This window comes from Anser cygnoides, chromosome 7 (assembly GCF_040182565.1).
Source record: "Anser cygnoides isolate HZ-2024a breed goose chromosome 7, Taihu_goose_T2T_genome, whole genome shotgun sequence".
In the NCBI taxonomy this organism is placed as follows: domain Eukaryota; kingdom Metazoa; phylum Chordata; class Aves; order Anseriformes; family Anatidae; genus Anser; species Anser cygnoides.
Genome location: NC_089879.1, coordinates 35,356,718 through 35,379,123, shown reverse-complemented (window position 1 = coordinate 35,379,123; position 22,406 = coordinate 35,356,718). Strand labels below are relative to the sequence as shown.

Genomic DNA, 22,406 nt, shown 5'->3' with positions numbered 1-22,406 from the left:
GCAATATGTTCCATTCTAAAATATTAGATTCCATAGTTAGTGTAGAAGTAACTGATGTTTTTAGGTCAGCCCAGACAAGACAAATGGCATCACTTAGAGCAAGTCTGTATTGTGCATTGCTTCATAACCACACTGAGATTAAAGTGAAGTTTCTTCTTCTAACTAAAGAAGCAGAAAATTGATGCGATGGGGTGCAAGATCTGTGGTAAAAAACCTGTTTCTTCCACATTCATTAACAGTGTATCAGTAATATAAGAAAAGTGTAGGTAAGTATAAAATATTTCAAATTATATCACCTTTGCTCTAGCACTCCAAACATGTTGGTAGTAGTCCCATCATGTATTTGCTGTTCACAGATTTCTAAATACATGATAGCTTACAAAGATCCAATTGTCATCCTATAGAGAGAGCTAATCACCAGGCTGAGCCCTACAAGGAATAATTCAGGATAGCAACCAGACTTCAGTCCTGTGAACTGTGCTGTGGAAGAGGTCCTTTCTCTCTGCTTACTATGAAATCACTCTAGGGAATCTAGGAAACTCAGAAGTCAGACATCATAGTTTGAACTTGCTTATTTATGCTTGCTTGTTTAAACAAGGTTAAACAACTATTCACATTCAAGTAATGATTAAAACATAAGCTTTGTATAAATACTATACATATAAATACAAAATTTTAGCACATAATGGAGATATATAATGGAGCAGTATTACTCAGGTAAGACATAAAACTCGATCTAATATATTTTAAAACAATACTTGTATTTTCTGAGTTAGAGACAACATCCATTGTCTTTCTTTCAAAGCGTGTACTGGTATTCCATCTGATTAGCTTTCTCCTTTTCTACAGTTACATTAAAACTTTAACAGTAAATGTTTATGGTGCATACCAACTTTGTTAGAATCCTAGATAAAATACTGGAAAATGGATTCTACTGATGTCAAGAATGTTAAAGTCATACTTAAAAAGAAAACAAACAATAGAACAGAACTTGCCTCGGAGAAGAGTTAAAAATGAAAATGTATTGACATTTTGTTGTTGTGTATTATTCAATTAATCAAACTTTCAGCATGAAAACTGAGCAAAAAATAACCAGTTTCAGCAAAATCTTTCATTTCCCCTCTGTTGAATTTAAAAGTAGTCAGAATATTTGGAACTCAAAGTTTTTCAAGATCCCAGATTGATATTTTCTTAATTCACAACATGTATCTGGATCAGCATTTTATCTTCCCATAGGGCTTTTCCATAAAGGCCACTCATACTTTTCTATGGAAGTATTTGAATAGGTATTCATTTAGAAACTAACAAAAGCACATTTCATTACGGAAGAAACCCTTACCATGCTTAAAGTGTTAACATGCTATTCTAGAAGAATGAACACAATTCTGTCTTCCAAATAAGCATTCCGTACTCAATTGCTTCCATTCTCTGTCAGACCATATTGCTTGATTATCTGCTAAGTCATGCAATTTGGGCTTAGTCAGCAGTTTGCAGACTTCTGAGTTGTCCCATATTTGGACACTAGCTAACAACAATTTTTAAATGGATGTGTGTTTGAATGTCTTGTAGAACTGAAGTTATGGTAATATTTATATGATTTTGAGTTGTGACATCATTTCAGGGAAAACAGACGGAAAAGGATGAGATTTTAAATATTTCTTCAAATGTTTTAATTTGCCAGTGAGTCCTCACAGGAGATATTTAACAGAAAAAAATAAAGTAGCTAAAGGTATGAGATGCTTGTTACATAGCTAGCAAAATCATTATTGACCCAATTCTTGCATCTAAAGTTGAGTATCACCTTTTCCTCAGGAACTCTTGCTTAGGCCAGCAGGACTCCTAGAGAAACAAAGTTGCACCTGTACGAGCATTTTAACTTAGATAAGGAATATAATTTAAGTGAATCTTTATTATCCCCGCTTACCATACTTTGGCTTGCATCACAAAGCACTTTTGGATAACACAAAAATTTGTGTTGGTTCAAACTAAAAATGAAAAATTTTCTAGCAGCACATCTCACATAATGCAAATAGTAAAGTGTGTTCAGTCCACAGAATGAGAATAGAAAGAGTAAATGACACTCTCCTTTTCAAAAAAAACATAGAGTGTGCAAGTATTAACATCAATATATTCTCTCCTATTGTGCTCTGTTTCGTGATAATGTAGCCTAAATTACTGCTTTAAGTAGACAATATGTAATTTTAATTATCTTAGTAAGAACATACAACCTTATCACCAACACAAACTTCAAAAAGTATCTGGATACTTCTAAATACAGGGTTCTTGAAAGTTCATATGTATCATGCATCGAATCTGCTGTGTCAAAAAGTCAACCTATACTGAAGGCCTTGTGGACATCTACAAAAGCTCCTGAGATGCTGAATAATTAGAGGTTATTATATACGTTTTTTTAAATGCAGCTTAGAATACATATATAGTAGTTTAAATACTGAATGAATTTATCTGTTTAACTGAAGGATAGACGCTGCATTTAGTCTGGGTAATGAAATAACCTAGATGTGCAACAGACTTACTCACTGAAGCACCAGAAAAAGTTGGTTAAATTGGTCAGAAGAGAAATAGGAGGAGCTAAACTGCCACTGTGACAAAGAAAAATGAGCTCCTGTGATTTGGAAGAAAAATGGGCAAAGGAAAATCGTGAGACAATGTTTGTATGAAATTTAAAGGCCAATCTGGCAAGCTTTCTGCTCTTATAAAGTTTCCATCATAGTTCTGCTATGTTTTATGCCTTGTTTCCCCCTATTTTCCAGTTATCAACCACCAGTTAACCTCAAAGCATATCTCAATGTCCTGAAGACATAGGAGGTAGGAAAGAAGGAAGGGAAAAAGGAAACATGGAAACACTTGAATTGCAGATATTACTGTCCTTTTTTTTTTAAATGCTCGTTTCAGAAGTACAAAATTTTAGACTCTGAAACTGCATTAGTGGATTTTCAGAAAGTGAAAAGGATACTTTACTGATATATTTTTCAGCACATTGGCTGGTATTTTACAATTCTGCAAAGTATTCATTAGCAGTCTGGGAAAATGGATGTTGATAAAAACTGATTATAGCAGCTGTAGCAGCTGTTATCTCATCTCCAAATGCCAAAGACAGATTTTACAGCACAAGAATAATTCAAGTATTCACACTCACTGAGAACACTGAAACTACTTTTGACTTTACTGACCAGCACTGACCTATAATAATTTTCACTTTCTGTCATACTAGAATATACTGGAACAGACAGTTTAAGCTTATAAACTATGGGTTTCCTTAGTTATCCTATACACTTATCCTTACTTCTTAAATATTCTCAACCAAAAGCTTTGCTCATACATTTTAGAGCTTGGCTTAATTTTGTTCAGTCATTGTAAAGTCAGTCTGTCTTCAAAGAGTTTCCTATCTAATATTTATATTCCCTCTCTGATGCATGTTATCAAAGACACACTACTTACACGCAAGCCGAAGTAGAGTAGGAAGAACACATTGAAAGCCATGTCGATCTGTAACGTGAAATCTTTGTAGAAATTCTGGCAGGACTCTATCGGGCTATTTGGAAGAAAAAAAATGAAAGTAAATTGTCAGTATATGAGTTTCTAATCTGGTGAGAATTTTATGCATTTCATTTAAAAGCTTGATCAAATCTCTATTTTTCCAGCTGTTTACAAGATACAAGCAAGCATTTCAAATGAATTATTTCATTCATTCAGTTAGTCATTCATACAGTCTTAATATTTACATGTTCAGGTAATATCTGAAAATTAACATGCAGATACCTTTAATAAAAGACAAGCAGGAAAATAACCCAGGATTCCTTAACCCCACATTAACCCTTAAAGAACTGACTTCTTTCTATAGGAACGTACCTAGTAGACTTAAGGAACAAACATAACAGGCACACAGCTACAGTGAAATATTACATGTTTTTAATTTAATTTTTATTGTAACATAAAACCTTAAAAAAAAGTTGCTTAGAAATACATTACCCATTAGCAACCTGAGGCACTTATTTTTGTAGAATCCCTTGCTTACAGTAAGTTTTGGGTTTGTTTGGTTTTGTTTGTTTGTTTTGCTACTTATGTACTTGATGACAGTACTATGAGCTGAGTAGAAAAGCAGCATAGCCCTCTGGTAAAATTAAACAACAAAATAAGTTGAGAAATTTGAAGCAGTACTCTAAGGGTTAATTCTGCATGCAGGTTAATTAAATACCTTCCTGTGTGTCAGGCAGCCATTGCAAATTCTAGCTTACTATATTATGCTTTATTTAACAGTGGGACAAGTCCAAAGCATACTCTATACAAACTGGTAGTTCATAAACATACTTTAATCTAAGGAAGGAGATAACTTCCATGAGTGTGATTAGTGATTTATTTGTGAGTTTTGTAAAACAGGTTGGTGAAGCCACAGAACAGTGTTGAATTCACAGACTGCAGTGAAAGTCATGTCCCAATATATGCTGATGTATATACTACGTATATATAATGTCCCACTATATATACATATATATACACATATATTGCAAATGATCATGTATTCACAATGACTAATAAAGTAGAAAACTAAAATGTAGATCATTTGGGACCCCTGAAAACATTCTTTCAGGAACGAAGAAATTCTTTGGCTTCCCAGGTCGAATAGATCACTGAATGTGACTGTAATACCAGTTCATATAGCTGCAGCTCTGCAAATATAATGCTAGACTGCTCAACAAGCAAGATTCTATGCATTATGAATGTCCATTACCTAATTTAAGGCATAAAGGAAATTACCCGGGCTACCAGGTCATTACACATGCAGCCAAATTTTCCATTCCTCGTATACATCACAGATCAAAACAAGTTAAATACAGCATGCCCTCTCTTGGCTTTAGATGCATGAATGCATACAGCAAAATTCTTCTTGATGTACAATAGCTTTATATTTTAAGAAACTTCAGTGATACAGGAAATTATATTAAAATTTTATTTTAAAATATATTAAAAAAAAAAGCTATTTATAAAGACATTGAAGTTATGAAACATTTCTGGTATAGATCAAATAAAACTGATTTAGAAAAGCAGGCAGAAGTTAAGAGAAGCCAAATGTTAACATATAGGACAGAAAATAGCATTTTGTACTTCACAAATACAGGTTTAGCTATAAAAAGAGTGAATGTAATCTGAGAATCCAACATACTCATTTTCTGTATAGCATTACTGAGAGGAAAGCATTTTGTTAAAATAAGATCGCTATCATCTTATGCACCCTATCAACAGAAACCACAGAAAATGCCACAGAAGCAGAATGAAAAATCCTGTACCAACCCAGAGGCTGAGACCCCTGATTCCAGGTTAAGTTTCTGTAAAAGCTGCAGGCATTCACTGAAACTAATGAAATTGCACAAATACAACTAGGATAAAGATAGCTTCATTATCTTCCTCTCCACAGTGATTTGGTACTTGTCATAAATGTTAAATAAGGTCAGCTAAGGTTGCAGCTAACTGCTCTCCTTTTGTACTATTGTCCTTTACAAAAACCTGCAAGATCTGAAAAATTTTCTAATACATTGTCGTCGTCTTTGCAAAATACTTAGCGGTATGTAACAGTGAATCATAATCCTGATTTGGGACTGCTGTTTATCAGTAGCCCTTTTTAAGCTACTCTTACTGCTAGTTCTCGCTCTGTAAAACATCCTTCATTTCAGAGATCATCCCTCTTTTTCAATTTCTAAATTATCCATCTATAAAACAATCACAAATCTAGCACCTAGGTTAGTTTACCTAAACGAGGTTAAATTATCCTAGGTTAATTTAGGTTGGATATTAGGAGAAATTTATTTACTGAAGGAGTTGTGCAGCACTAGAACAGGCTGCCCAGACAAGTGTTTGATTTGCCATCCCTGGAGGTCTTTCAGAAATGTGTAGATGTAGAATTTAGTAGCATGGTTTAGTGATGGACTTCAGTACTAGGCTAAAGGTTGGACTAGATGATCTTAGAGGTCTTTGCCAACCTGAAAAATTCTATGATTCTATGGTCCTCTTTATTTTAAACGAAGATTACATCAGAAAGGCACATCACTAAGGCTAAATAAATGATTACTTATACACAGGACATATAACATTTTGTACTGCAAGTTATATTTTGGTGATATTACTCAGTTTGGATTTTTCAGTTTCATCTGTAGCTTGCATCTGGGCTGAGAGAAAAAAAAAAAAAAAAAGAAGACCACTAAGCTTTATCATTGCAGAATTCAGCCTGCTGCAGAAAGGAAGCCATTTTGAAACTTCCCTTGCACCAAGTTTTCCCAAACCATAAGTGCTATAGTTCTTACGCTCCCAGGCAATATATTGCTAGGATCTCCAGGGCAAATAACGTGTTCCCTATTTTGCACTAAAATCAGATGGCTTTTCCTTGGGATTTCACCCTTTTAGGCCATCAAAGGTATCACCTTTGAAAGAGATGACTTCTTGTCTTTTCCAAAGAAAAAGCCATAGCACCAATTTTATTTGATTTATCGTAGGGATATCCTGTTGATAATCTATGAAGCACTATAATATCCCTTTGCCCTAACATCTCTGTATGTAATAAACTATATCCCATAAAGGATGCCTGATTTGAGGCTGGTGGCTTTATTAATCTCAATGTTTATATCAAATTATTTGCTGCCACTCTATGCTCCATGCTACCATTCAATATAAATTGCATATAGAGATAAAAGTGGGCTTAATTTGCCTAATCTGCAGTAAAGACAGAGCCTTACTTATTTGCCAGGTATGGGTTATCCTCTGTTAATTTTCTTCCTTCCTCTCATGCTCTTTCAACACTACTACTCATTTCAGTTTCACGTTACCTTTATTTACTTGTTCTGTTTATTATTACAGCATTTTTACAGCAACAGTAGCACTTACAAAGCCCAGTTATAGAGGCATTATAAGCATAAATTCATTCACTAAGCAGGAATGACTACATGAGTAAGAAAATTAACTTTACACAGATGGAGCTAAATGTTGACAAGAAGTAAAGCTGACAGGGCTTTGAGCTGCAGTTAAAAATGGGCTGTGCAGCTTCTATCAATAAGGCATGATATATCAGTCCGTGTCACACTGCAACCATTGTCATTATGCCATTATGACAGAAGCAAAGGGAAGGAATTCCACATTCATTCAGACTTTACACCAGTTTTGCCATCATAGTGACATCTACCTGGATGATTTTACATGAAAATTTCTCCACCGCAATGGAGAATGTTGTGCCTACCCAACTCAGTACTTTAAGTAACTACTCAATATGTAATTTCCATCTCTATTTTTTTGGTGAAACAAAGTGGACTATTCTGGTTTTGACACATCATGTCCATCTATTCTTAATGTTTTTTGTCTCTCTCTCTCTTTCTTTTTCTTTTTTTTTTTTTTTTAATGACAAGGCCTGCAAGCCTAGCATAAGTGCCAGTTTTTAATCTAGGTGCAAGTAGTTACACACTGAAATAAAAGAGGTTAATTCTAAGTCAAATTATTCTGGTTACAAATTATCAAGCATTCTGAAGAAAAAAAGTGCTTTGCAAAGACACATAGAAGTCCATAAAGGAAAATGATTTGTGCTGTAACTAGGAAATTACTAATGTTAATATTGCACTACAGCTTATATAAATTTGGAACTTTAAGAAGTTATTGAATATTTAGAAATTGAGAGAAAACGTCCTAATTTAAGATCTTAATTTTTGGAAGCAAATTTGTCTTGTGAATAATGGTGGAGGAAAAGTTAAATCCATTATTGAAATTAGATAAGCTAAAATATAATGAATAATGTTAATTAAATGAAATGTAAAATTGAAAAATTTGGAACTAAAAAAAAAAAGTCATTACAACCTCAACATACCACAGAAAGAAATAACACGATCTGATACTAAGAAGAAATAAATTTCAAATTAAGTTGCACAGTAGACCATTATATGAAAATATGGTACAATGTTAATTTTCTATCAGAAGGAATGTCCGGTGACAGTGAATTTTAAGATCAAGGGATGGTTTTGTCAGGAAATATCAGTAGATGTGGCTAAAATATAACCAACACAAATAAATAGATGAGAGAAACCACTCAATATTTAGAATCTCTTTAGTATCATATATTTTAAAGACATTCCACTCACTTGCCATTTTCAAATTTAAATTGAATGCAATTAATACTTATCAATTGAATATATAAATTATTTGTTCATAATTTTGTCTGAAATCACCTTTTTTTCTCAATTACTTTCAGTGAAAGCTCCCCTATAATTCCACATTCCTTCAAATTTATTTATAGAACAAACCCAGTGCTACAAGATTTAGAGTTTAAAAAAAAAAAGTCACAAATTTGATACAACAATGTTCCTTTGCACCCCTTTAATATATATTCTTAACAGTACAAGGAATGGAAAATTATGGGTGTTGTGATTAACTTCTTGTTTCAGTGACATAGTACTAGGACTAAACTATAGGAAAAGATGTATCATTTAGTATAAGCAATGTTCATTCGGTGCAGAATACTTTCTATTCCTTTTACTCTGGTTTAGTTGTACTACTCAGAAGGGAATGAAAAGTTAAAATATTATTTACAGAAACTGGTATGAACATATAGCAAAATTCTAAGGATAGATGGATGCCTAGCAAGCGTCATCCCTGTGAAATAAATATCATAATTATAGTACATCAGTGAGACTAAATAAGAATTGAAGTTGTCTAAGATCTCACAGAGTGACAAAGAGCGTAACAGTTTTTCCTCTCTTAGTTCAATGGCTTTCATTTATTAACCAAGTTAAGGTAACAGAAAGAAAAAGTATTTTCTTGCAATTCATGTTACCTTCTAATTGTAAGAAAGCTTGATAAGCAATTCAGTTTATAAGGCCTTTCTTTGAATTATAACATCAATAAGCTCATCATTTGTTTGATGGAAAATGTCTTCTAAATTACTTCACTCTCACTTGACATGATGTCATCTACCAACAGGGAAGCTTTGCTGCTAGCATTTTGATTTAGTACTGAAAGATATCCAGGAAAACTTAAGCATTCCCTCCCCAAGAGAGAAGAGCAGTCAGCTGGATCAGAAAAATGCCTTAGTGAAGGCAAGAACTAACTTTACCCCGAGCAGAAATGCAATGTAATCTGCTGTCACACCCCTAGGACTGAGGATCCATAAAAGTCCATAGGCCCATTACATTCTTTGTTACCGATATTTTCTAAGTTCTGCGTACCTGAAGGTAGTAAGTGAAGGAGTAACAATCCCTTTCTTACTGAATTTTATTGACAATTATCCCCTAAGTCAAGGTTAATGCTGTAACAATTTCCTATACCTTCTTGTCAATGGTAATAATATATTACAATTATTTTTGATCACTTAACCTCCTACTTCTAAAGTTAACTCTGTTTCTCCTATGCACACACATACGCAGAGAACTTTCTGCTCCCAGCCATTTCTGTGTCAAATCTTGGAGCTTCTGTTTTTGTACTCATAAGATGCTGACTGTGCTTGGTTGTCGTTCACCTTCATTTATTGTAGCTTCTCCATGTCTAAACTCCGTATTGCCTATTACTTTCTCCTCCTGTTCCTTCTGAAAACTTCAGACAAACATTCCTGTATATTTTCTTAGGACTTCGACAAGTGTCTTTTTCACATTATCTGTTCCAACTGACCTCTGCATAATGAATTAAACCATGATTCCCAGTCTTAAAAACTCCACAATTTCAGTATGCAATCAAATTTTCTTGAATTAATCCACACTTTTCTTTGTTTTCACCTCCATTCCTGCCTTTTCTATATGTGAAGTGGACTCCTTACTTCGCTTCCACATGCATCTCTTTCATATTCCTTTTCAAAATGTGTTACTGACCTTAGGCTCATAGACACTATAAACCATGTCTTAGAATTACGCATCATCTTCTTTGTTCAATTTTAAAACAAATTTTCAAAATATAAATTTGATCAAGATAAAAGATGAAATGCCAAATAATGTGAAATAAAGCTATCTTGCAAGATTTCTGAGACATTTGCTTAGTTTATAAAATTGTAAGCATGTAAAGAAAACTGCTTTTCTCACAAACGCGTGTACACATGCACACACAAAAGCAGGAGCAATGCAAGTAACTGTCCTTATTTACCTTTACCTTTCTATCACAGCATTTTCTCTTAATTTTTAACGTGTGATAGATCATAAGCTGGCACTACAATATTGCCCTTCTAGTGCTAATCTAACTTAAAAAATGCATCATGACCCCTCTGCTCTACAGATACTTTCTACAATTAAGTACTCCTCTATTATGTCCCTAGCCCACAGGGAAACCTTGACAAATTTTAGACTAATTTGGGGTAAAATTAAAAAGTTTCTTCAACCTTTTTTTCCAAAAAGTACACCATCAGAAGTAATAAGCAACAGCAAAAACAGATCAACCAGTAATAAACTGGTACAACAGAATCATTTAGTAAAGATTTTTCTGAGAACCACTGTTAGAGACATACTGTTTTTCCTTATAATTCATTTACTTTTCTGTCTCATGATAAAGAGGAATATTTTTTCTCTAAATGTTCGTTCTATATATAAGAATATATTTATATTAAAATATAATTTTGACAGATTCAAACCCTTTTTTTTTTTTTTAACGGTATTAGTTTCATGGTGAATGCTTGCTGACATGTTCATAAAGAAAATTAAGCTTCTTCCAACTAGCAGAAAAAAATGGCTATGCAACTGAATAGAGGTTGTTGAAACTTAGCAATTAGAATCCAGTCACGGAGATTTTTTCTTCAGTCAAATTCCACAAGACAAATTGTTACAAAATAATTTTCACATAAGAAAACAAGCACGCATCACAAAACAGAATAAGAGGCTGCAATTTGAGCGTCTCTTATGCAAAAATAATTTAGTTTAGAAAGAGAGACAGAGAAGGACTTCTGGTTGGAAAGACAGAGACTACTAATTTTAATTTTTGTCACATCCATGTATGAAGAGTGAAATGAAGTTGCTACAACTGCAGAACCAGAAGTATACTAACCCATCTCAGATGCTTCAGATTTTCCCTAGCATAACTCTGACTTTTAAAGAGTTATTCGTAATTGACAACATATCTAATGACAGAAGTAAGTAACTTTGCTAGTGCTTACTTTATCTAAGTGAACTAATACAACTTGGTAAAAATCAGTGGTGATGTAATTGTTGTGTTTCTGTGGGGCTGTCTGTGTTGTGAAAAAGATGTAAATAAGGAATAAGGCAAATAATTTAATACTTGTGCTTCTCTAAATATGACCATGATATTCTGCAATCTCATGTCTTTCCTGGTTGAAAAACTACTTCCCAGTATAACTGCCTCCCAGACTTCATCTTTCTTATTCAAGTTTTCCATGAATTTTAAGTACATTTTTGTTGGCTGGCCTTGTAAAATATAAGGCGGCCTACCACAAAACTCAAGCAAAATCAAACTCTTACCTTCCTCAGCCCCTACTCTAAAATTGTAAAGAAGTATGACTACAGGAAACTTTTTTTCTTATTTTTATATTTAATTACTGGGAACTACAGAACATTAAATTTCTCACTCTAAAAACAGCATATTTCCTAATACCATCAGAATGTACATTGAGTACTGCTTACAGCATATGTCTTCTCTAATTACTGACTTGCAAAAACAAAAGCTAAAGGAAGATCCCTGCGGTACAGCTAAAGTTTCAGAAAGCGAGTGCTAAAACAAGCATAAGTAAAAAGCCCAGTGTCAATCTCCATAACCTTGCATGTTCTTTAAGGTGTACACACTTTTTTGCAAAATACTCCAATAAGTTCTCAACCCTGCTCAAGATATCTGCATCTGAAGAGCTTTGCCTGAGAACCACATAGCTACGTAGGTAGTATTTTACATTGCATTAGATTTACTAATTGTTTACCAAAAGCTGAGAACACTGGCAATTGAAAATGTTCTTACATTACCTTGACAAAACAATCTCACTGATGAAAACCCAATTATAAAAGAATGATGGAGCAACAATTCCAGGGATTACATTTTTAATTAAAGTTTTTTTTTTTTGTATGAAACTACTGGGATAATAAAGAGAAAACTTCCAGTATAGTGTTTCAACTAACATTTTATTATTAACCTTTTTGACAATATTTATTAAGTCTCTTCAGTTCTCTCTGCTATGGTAATTCTGTTAAATTGCGTACCCTATTTACTGAAGTTGGCCATCTTGCATGTTTCTACTCTGTAATTAGACACCTTTCTATTGCTTCTGTTCTGATTATATGATTTAATATAGAGATGCTATTTAATATTCTTTATCAAAGTCTGGCAAGGAATAGTAAGTTGTAGCTGTTTACTCCAGAAAACAGAAAATAATTGGCGACATGAAAATGCAAACATTTTATATGATGCTTCTAGAATCATAATAATCCCTTCTCCATGTTCCCACTGAATTGAACAAATGGAATCTAGTTAAGTTAGCCAGAAATATACCAGAGGCATAAAACCTTTTCAGTTAAAACATGTGGCTAAACAATAAAATAAATTCTTTAGGGAGAACAGAGAATCTCAAAGGTTTTTTAAAACAGTGCCAAATAGTACTTTTCACACAGGGATTTATGGGCTACTTACAGTCCCTTGGATATTTCTAAATGATTTCTACAGAGCAACGTTTTTACATATCAACACAATGATCCACATATGTGAAATTTCTAACATTTCCTACAGAAAGGAAGAGGAGAGGAGAGGGCCTGAAAACAACTGAACTCTTAGCTAAGAGCCTGTTGGAATAAATATATGTAGAGGCACCTGACATTCCAGCAGAAGGAGGAGCAGGTGACTTTCTGAGATTTTGCTCTATTTCACATGATTCTGTTTTGCAGCTGCTGTGTTCTGAAGCTACCCAGAGATGCTTTCCACACGTGCTATGAACACTCAAGACTGAAGTTTTCAACATCCAACCATCACCACTGGTATCTAGCTTGAACTACTCCTCCATCTCAGTGCTTTTTGTCTTTCTACTCTGTTGATGGTGCTGTCCAGCTTTTAAGTCTTCCTCATCTGGCTGCACTCTTCAAAGAAACACGTACAATCTTCAAAAATGAGAACATACTTCTGCTTGACCTACTCCACATGGAGACTATTAATCATTTTGCTTTTGTATATCAACATAAAACTGAGTTTTGATTTTCTGCTTGATACATAACAAACATTAGATTCCTCCAGATAATTTTGAGGATTGTTTCCATACGCTTCTTCCTTGTTATGTACTGTAAGTAAAAAACAAAAAACAAAAAAAAACAAAAAAACAAAAAAAAAAACACCTCTAATCTTTTCCTAAGAAAATTACAGCCTAAATTCAGCTATCCAGTCTGGAAAATGACAAGAGTACCAGATGATGTGAAGCCTTAAAATATTTACAGTTCATTAATCTGACTGTTCTTTTTGGAATTTGCCTCCTGTTTCCCTTAATTAATAAAAATAACTGGCTACAATCTCATTTTTACTGATTAGTTATAAGCTTGAACCTAAGGTATACTATTGATTTTAATGTCAGTGAATGACATAAATGAGCAATGAAATCCAAAAGCACTGTAAAGTGGTAGAAATCTGACATTACATCACTGGGCCAGCTTTTTCAGTCATGCTTTCTAGTGCATGTACAGCTGTTACCCAAGTCTATTATTATCATACAACTATAGCTATATTTTTTAAATTGTAATTTTAAATACCCTAATAAACAGTTACACAAGGCAGGATATATTGTCTCATATTTCAAAGACATATATATAAATATAATAATAATAATATATATGTAATATAATATATAAATACAATATACTATATATAATGTATATAATATAAATATATAGAAAATAATAATAATAATAATAATAATAATGATAAATAAAGCTAGAAAACATGGTAGTCACAAACATTTAATAATTTTAGATTTTCCTCTCTCTCATTCCTCAAAAGGACCTGTTAGCCTTATCCACCCCATCAACACAACAGTCCTTAAAGCACCTTAGAAACTTAATACCTAAGATATGCTTTGGGTGCCACAAATCTCACCAGAATTTTCTTATGAAACAAGATCATGCGACTCAGCTCCTCCCAAACCAAATTATTATACATACAATATTTGTATAAATTATCACTGGGAAGTCTGGATTCATATTCTTACTCTACTTTATTAGGAATAACAGAAAGGTGGGTTGAAGCAAAAACCTTTTAGCTACAAAGAGTAACCATCTGATATCTTTGACTATATCCTGAACATCACAGTATAGGTAAGTTTAAATTTTTCACCTTTAAACCAACTCCACGATAGTTAAGGTAACATTTACTCCCCAAATACATACATATTTATGATAGCCCTTTCTATCACTTTTTTTTTCCCCTCCCTGAACTCCTGGAAACTCTTTATCATACATAATTTTCAAAGTACTGCACACATACACAGGTTTTTCTGACCTCCACTACCGCCTGCTTGCCAGGTGGATATTACTACAACCAAGTAAATTTTTCTGCTTGGAACTTTTAATATCATAGCTGTTCCAACTGTGGGACCTGCTTATTTACTGGTAGTCTTAAGAGCAGATTACCATATTCTTAAGGCAAAATGATGATCATATGAAAGACTCGCTAAAAAATAAAAATAAAAAACAACAACAACAACAAAACATTTACCTTGCAAAAGAACATAAATAATTTAAACAAACAAACAATTCAAAAAATAACTCAACTCTTTCCTAATTCAACTTATCAGACAAAGAGACGAGCCTGGAGCCTGACTGACAGTCTCAACCACAGTGACTTTTTTCAGTGGCAAAGACAAAGCCCTTTAGATGAATGGCAATACATGATTCTTTTTTAGTAGTCCCTTTACCTTCATTAACAAATGGAATAAGGTATTGCCAACACCTGTAGCAGTTGCTCAAATGAATTATCACAAGCCTGGTATAAAACTATTTTATGTCAATGTAAGAAGAGGAATACAATGATATAACAAAATGAATACATAGCAGCACTTTTTTTCTAGCACCACCTTAGCATGGCTTTCAAACATGCACTATATCGTCCAACACCTTTTTATCCAGGCTGCTGTGTGTGGGAACGTAGATGTGCAGTCAGGTTTAGACGCTGAGCTACTGGAAAATCAGAAGGACTGGTGTAATAATAGTCCATATCGCACTGATTTCAGGTGGAAAAGCATCATGCTGCCCTATAGATATGTCTGATCAATTTTACAGTCTTAAAAGAATTGTTCTCCATTATAAGAAAAAAAGAAGTAATGAAATATAATTATGTAGAATCTAGAAATTAAATAAAAATAAGTAAATCATGGGTAATCTTGAATAGAAAATATTGCTAGGGCAGCAAGGTATCAACATGATGGTGATATAACAGTTGTAGATTTGAAACTATTTCTCTTGTTTATTGTTTTGAATATATTGCATGTTTTCGTTAGCTTGCTTAAAAGTAAACGCCAAAAGCATATTTTAGCTTTATATATATATATGTTCACAATGATCATTGTTCAAACATTATAACATTTCACTATTGTTAGCCCTCAAAATTAAGCATAATTTTCATTCACCAAATCAAATATTAATATGCAATCTGTAAATTAATGCTGCCCCCCCCCCCCCAAAAAAAATGAAGCACATAGTATAACCTTTTATAACATACCCTCAATGTTTGCACTGATCAATAGCACTAAAAAAATGTTTCAAGTCACTTCCCAAAGTGCTGTTTCATCATTTTATCAGGAAACAATAGGATTAACATTAAATCATATCTTCTACTGTGCTGATGTAGGATGTAAGAACATATGAATAACAGGTTGCTTAGGATGGTCATAATGTCTTTTTTAAAAGGATCTTGGAGCAATGTTACAATTCTTTGTATGAAATTTCATTTTAGTGGAGTTTTGTAAATAAATCCATTTTATTTTTCAATTTAGAAGTTGCACTTCAAAATTCTTCCCAGATTCTGACCTTTAAAAATTATGTATAATCTTCCCTCTTGTCACTGTCACCTGTTGCTAAAATTGACAGCAGGTAAAGGTTTATCTTTCTGAATGCTACTGGCATCATTCAGCCTTTGTCACACCGGATAGTTGGTGCACTCCATTTTCCCACATCTTCATAACACTGCAATTGTCTATCTAGTCCATGAACTACTTTAATATGCTGGATTTTTTAAATATATAGACCTGGTACATATTAAGTCCTATTCATTCTATGCTTAACTAAAGATATTGACATGTGTAATTTACATTTGCTCAAACTTTCTAATTTTATGGGTTCTTTTAATTCCAGTTCATGCACTTAATGCTTAGATTGCATTCAATGTATACACCATTAGGGTAAGCATGTTGGCATGCACAGGCAATACAAGAATAGATTATAATTAACCCCATAGACAACCAAAAAAGGTGAAGTTGCATCATGCAATGAAATCACAGCTTGGCCTGGACTGCCATGCAGAAAAAAACCTACATCAATGAGTCTGCAGTACGGCTCCTAGGTAAGAGTTGATATGAAAGAGGTGAGTTATTTCAGTAATGATGTCACAAGCTGGAAATATTTACACTACTGTAAACAAAATACTGTACATAGCACCAGCATGACTCTTCGGGGGGAAAAAGATGCTTTTGAAGAAGGACAAAAATTATGAGGAATAGGAGAAAAAAGGGAAGGGGGAAGTACAGTAACAAGTCTGAAATCTAATCTGTCCTTTTTAATAAGCATGTTATTTCATTCAATATAATCTCATTGGAGCTTTCAAAGAAAACCTTAATTTTCAATGTATTTTGAAATAAAATATCAGATTACATAATGAGATACAGGGCTATTTCAAAAGGTCCACAGTGTTCAGTAACTGATGAATAACTGAAGATAATAAATGCATAGGTATGTAGAGGTGAAATTTTCAATGCAGGGTACAGGATCTAAACCACACAACTTCAACGGATTTCAAGGTCAGAAAGAACCATTTGATCAGTTAGTTTATTTTAATGTAACGCTCATACAATAGATCCTACACTGTGATGGGAAAAAAAAAAAAAAGTATGATACCATGTGTTTGTTCCATTACAGAAAGATTTGTTGCATATTTTTAAATAGGCATGTTGATTATCAAGCACTTTTCCGTAATTATATTTAATTAGAGGCAGTCACTCTATCTGTATTGCAATTGTCACATATAACAGCTAATTATGTAGGGTAGTAATTCATGGAACATCAAAAATAGTTTCATCAAGAAAACTAGTTTTATTTACTGTAAAAACTTTTCAATAGAAACTACTGTTGTTCCAATTTCAGAACAATAGCTTTTGGTATCAATTTTACTCACTTTTCACAGAAACAGAATCCACAGTCGTAACTGGTACCTTTAGCTACTATGTGCTATTAACAAGGATAGGAAGGTGTTTCCTTAGTTGTATACTGAAGATGTGAACGTTTTCTTGGGTGTATAGGTACGCTGTATGTTATACATACATACAACATATGTTATGTACATATATGTACAACATAATGTTGCCCTGTGCCTTCAAATACTATTGACTAAAAATAGTCATCAAAACGCTGCTGGAACACAGAACTTGCCTTTGTTCTACAATCTAGTCACTCACTGGTATCTGCTACTAATTCAACAGAAGATAATGGAAACTACAAATGTGAGGATCACTGAAGATCAGGTTAAATTCCAGTTTAACATATATCTTCACTGCAGGTGTTGGCATATGAACAGTGGCTATTGCTATTAAACCAGAGCTACTCTTGGGAGATCAGCTTATCAGGTTCAAGATGAGATTGTCTTCTGTTTTCAGATCATTGCTATGAACTAATCTCACATTAGAAAAGTCACTGTGCCTCAGGTGGAGAGAAGCTATCAACCGACGATTTCCTAGCAAGCTATAACAACAGAAGTTTCCTCCATTTCAGTGTAGCCAGAAGCCATAACAAAGTTTATAAAATTCATACAAGTCTGTTGCAAACTAAAAATTATAATCACTATGAGGGATACTGTAACGTTGAAACTAAATGGCCAGAGCTATTGACTTTCAGTAAATTAATGGAGTATTTTGCCCTGGAGCTTGCTTTCAATTCCTTGAACATGAAATTCCTTTAGTAAATGAACTATTGGCAAAGATTATTTTGACACATAGGGCATCTGATTCTAGCTTTGTTTTCTCCCTAGGCATTCTATGATGCCCAGCAAAGAAATTAGATGGTCAAACTACAATCTCAATGTTATAAGTATTTCTACTTATAGACTCCATAGATTTCACCTGGGTTATTCACACAGAGTTAAGCATATTTGCCTTGCCTAAACAGTGACTGAAATTACTAAAAATATCCTGCACTGCTAGGAACATTTTAAAGCAAACTGGTCCTACCTACTCACTAAAGAAGATTCATTTGTATTCAGAGCCTTTTTGTCTAATCTGTTCTGAACACTTGCATAAACAAAGACTTGAGATCTCTAGATAGCTTGTTTAAATGCTTCATAGCTCTTAAAAACAGAAATACATCCAGTCCAATCATTATTAACTTCAATAACTAATGACAAGCTTTAATCTTTATTATTCTTAGCTGCTTTTGTTTATACTTAAGAAAATGTTTATGGCAACAAGAATTTTTCCCTCTGATTTCAGAGGGAATTTTCTAACCTCTTGATGTCCTGGCCATTACTTGCTTTCAATACATGCAAGCTTCCAGAATCTAAAAAGAATACTGTTTTATCATGCTGCTTTCATTATTTTTGCTTAGATTTGCTAAAGCTAAAAACTGATATTTTAAAGAAACCTAATGATTAAAGCTTCTGGGTACTTCTAAAAATATAGTTTATTGCATGTTACACATTCCATACTCTAGGACACGTATAAATATTTTTCTAGTAATTGCTTTTCTCTATGTACTGTTTTTCTACTGACATTTCACAATTTCCTTGCTTTTAGTCAGATGTGCTGTTAAAGTGAAATCACAATTCAACAGAGGTACAATAAAAACCTAATTAGACATTCACCTATATTTTCCTAAGTATAAAAAGAAGCAAAGACAAAACATTAAAACTCATTGCATTTAAAATTGAAGATTTATATTAATGAGACTGATAAAAATTTATTATGTAAAGTGGTACATAATGCTTCAATAAGGAGCCTCACAAAATTTCACATATTCCTTTAATAATAAACATAAATGACTAGAAAAAAAAAAGATATATTCTCCTTGATATTTCACTATGTCACTACATTCACTGACTAACTGAAAATTAACTTACTCATAAATTATGTTATACAAAATAGCAGGCTATGGATATTCTACTTTCCCTATGGTGGAAGCACTTAAGCCCAATGATTAAAATGAAGATTTGCAACAATAGTGCAATAAGCAACCTGTTTTCTCAACATAAAAAAACATCCATCAACCAATATTATTGCAACTTTATTACATCACATGGTATAATAGAAATTAAATCACTGTAAAGCATCATTGTCACAGAAGTTTTTGCTTTGGAAAATAAGTAGCCAGCAAAGGAGATTATTATTTGTTATTTCTATGTTCCATAATGTAAAATAGATACTTACTCATCAATTAGAATTTATTCTACCAAACTACAACAGACTACACTAACTGTTTAATGGAAAGCTAAAGAGATGAAATAATGATGTACATAATTTAAAAAAAAAAAAAAAAAGACTTACTCCACAGTTCCTTTTCTAAAATACAAAGATCCAATTTATGTAATATCAGAATAAAATTCTACATTATAGATGTCTGTCTGTCTATATGTTATATCTGTATTCCAGTTCTGAGTCTGTATAAAGCAAAGTATAAAAATCAGAAAATAATTTGTCCTTTGACAGTATAAGAACTAATATTTAACACTAGAGACAGAGGATTACTGTTACAATTATATACTGAAATAGGGAAGAAGCTCTTTCCAATGAATACAACGCAAAGAGTGACTTGAGACAAGACTATTAAACCAGTCCTTAGTAGTTATACCTTCACATACAAAGGTAGACTGACACCACATCTCCATCCCTGAAAAATTCTTAGGGGCTCCCTTAAAGGGCCACATCAGTTTGACCCTGTCTGCCAGGGATTTTCTCTATAATGTGCTTTTATACGCTGCCGTAACTATTTCTGAAAGGGCCTCCCTTTTTCTCACATCTGTAGGTGGTTAAAGGATTGACATGCAGGCTAATAAAAATGAAAGAGAGAGAGAGAGAGAGAGAGAGCGCGCCAGCCACTACCTAGCTGCCTTCTGACCAAGAAACCATGTTCAACTGAAATGAGTTACTCCTGGACAAGAACATTGGCTTCCATGATTAAAGGACTACCTATTCACCTGTGTTCCCTGTGCAGGAACACCTCTGTCTTCCCTGCATTCACTACTTTATCCACACTCCTGGTCCCTTTGCCAACTCAAACTAGAGGGAAAACCAATGTTATATTTTCTCTTGTACTAGAAATGGAATTAAAAAACAAACAAAAAAACAACTGCCTAATACCAATTTAAAACACTTGCATCAGTGTTTTCCATACAAGTGAATCAGCAGTACAAATACTACTGACTGTTAAGTTAAAGCAAGGGCAGAAACCTCTGGCTCTGCAGAATGTATTTGGGATAAGATGCACAACCACTGAGCAGGTGTTACATTTTTTATTTATGAAAGACAGAACAGAAAGAAATAGGAGATGAATAATTTTCTTTAAGTCAACATGGCAAAAGGGAATTTTAAAAATAAATAAAATCCTTTTACATTCTCCTGAAAGAGCATATCTGCATAAACACACTTGGCAAGATAGGGCACAGAAATGACCTGGAAGCTTACAGATAACAAGGAGAAAAGCAAGACGCAGCAAGTGACTTCTGACCCCAATGGCCAAGTTTCCAAATTCTTGACTAGTCAAGGGCTTAGGGCAGAATAAGCTAAGGAAATAGAACAGATGAGAATTGTAAGCTACAACCTATTCATGGAAACAAGAGTTTTCGTTATAATACAAATTAGTAGGGTTCTAAGTTGCTGACTGAGAATATCATAAAGACTATTACTAGAATACTCAAAACACCTTCAATCAGAAAAGTACTTGTCCAGGAAAAAAGAGGAAGACATTAAGTCAAATGTATTGGGGGAACTAGGAACAGCAGTGTACAAGGAAGTCTGGGAAAAGTTAAAGTAGTGGACTAGTAGATAAGGTAGTAAATATATAGTAAGGGCCAAAACATGCTAACAGATAGATACTAATCTCTCTCTGATGATGGCTATAATGAAAATGTTTCTATTCAATATCTGCTTTTCTAAAAAGTAGTCATGTACTGCAATAATCATTAGCTGCTAAAAGGGACTAGTGTAATGGAAGACTTAGCAGGATTTTGCTTTTTGGACCAGTTGGATCCTCAAATATTATTTCTAATGTCTAATTATTTCACTTGATCAAAGAGCTTAAGTTAAAAAACATGTATTACATATTTTTACACAGTATTATTGATTAGCTTGTTAGCACACCCATTATCCCATCATTGCAGAAACTTAAATCTAGTGGCCTGTAAGTAAAACACCCGTTTGAAAGTTTGTATGGGTTTTCTGCTTTCACGATGAACATGCCAAAGGATGTTTTTTTGTTGTTTGTTTGTTTTAAACAAAGTGTCAGACTAACAGACCTAAAATTCTGAGTTCAATAAGAGCTGGAGAGGAAGTTCAAATACTTGATAAACATTTTCACACAAAGTATTGCTAATGGTTTTATTAAAACAAACATGCCAACAAAACTTCAAACAAAATTTCACTATTTAGAAGTATTTATAATTATTTTTTACTAAATCTACTGAAAACTAAGACTAAAATTCTCATACTATCTAGTGAAGTTTATGTATTTGACTCCAAAGCAATACGATCTTTGCACTGAACCTTCATGTCCTGCTAAATTCAGCAGCAGTTCTTAGTGCTCAGTACTTCTGTAAATTTAGCCATTTATTATAGTGAACTCAGATGCTTATTTTTGGATACCAAACTTTGAAAAAATACCATTGAAAATTGCCATAGATTATAATCTGGATAATAGAAATTCAGGAACTTTTTTACTTCTACCACTGTAGAAGCTATGGAATTAACTGGGAAGCTAGTAGAATTAACTTTTTAACCAGGGAAAATCAGCTCCAAGCCTCATTAACCACACAATCGTCACCAGTACTGTAAATCTTGTCACTATCTGAATAAAGAAGTCAGACTGTCTACAGTCTACAGGGGGATTCCCTCCCTTTTTGATGTTTGTTTAGATGGAACACAGACTACCAGAACCATTATCCTGTAAGTTCGTTCAACCTCTTTTAGCAGTCTGTATGTGTCCCTGAGGCCTTAAAGAGGGTTATATTTATGATACATGACAGCAGTAACGTATTGGAGGTTATGAATTACTGCA

General features: G+C 33.5%; 1 protein-coding gene across 30 annotated transcripts in view; it reads right to left on the bottom strand.

Annotated features, from left to right (window-relative positions):
* KCNMA1 (potassium calcium-activated channel subfamily M alpha 1) overlaps window positions 1–22,406 on the bottom strand; it is a 475,240-nt gene that overhangs the window by 190,394 nt on the left and 262,440 nt on the right. For 26 of the 30 annotated variants that reach the window (XM_048060181.2, XM_067000564.1, XM_048060169.2 and 23 more), the window contains exon 4: window positions 3,460–3,553. In XM_048060181.2, coding sequence (XP_047916138.2) covers window positions 3,460–3,553 — 94 coding nt within the window. Of the gene's footprint in view, window positions 1–3,459; window positions 3,554–16,469; window positions 16,494–22,406 lie in introns of all 30 variants that reach the window. The other 4 variants (XM_067000555.1, XM_067000548.1, XM_067000549.1 and 1 more) reach the window with 1 other exon arrangement.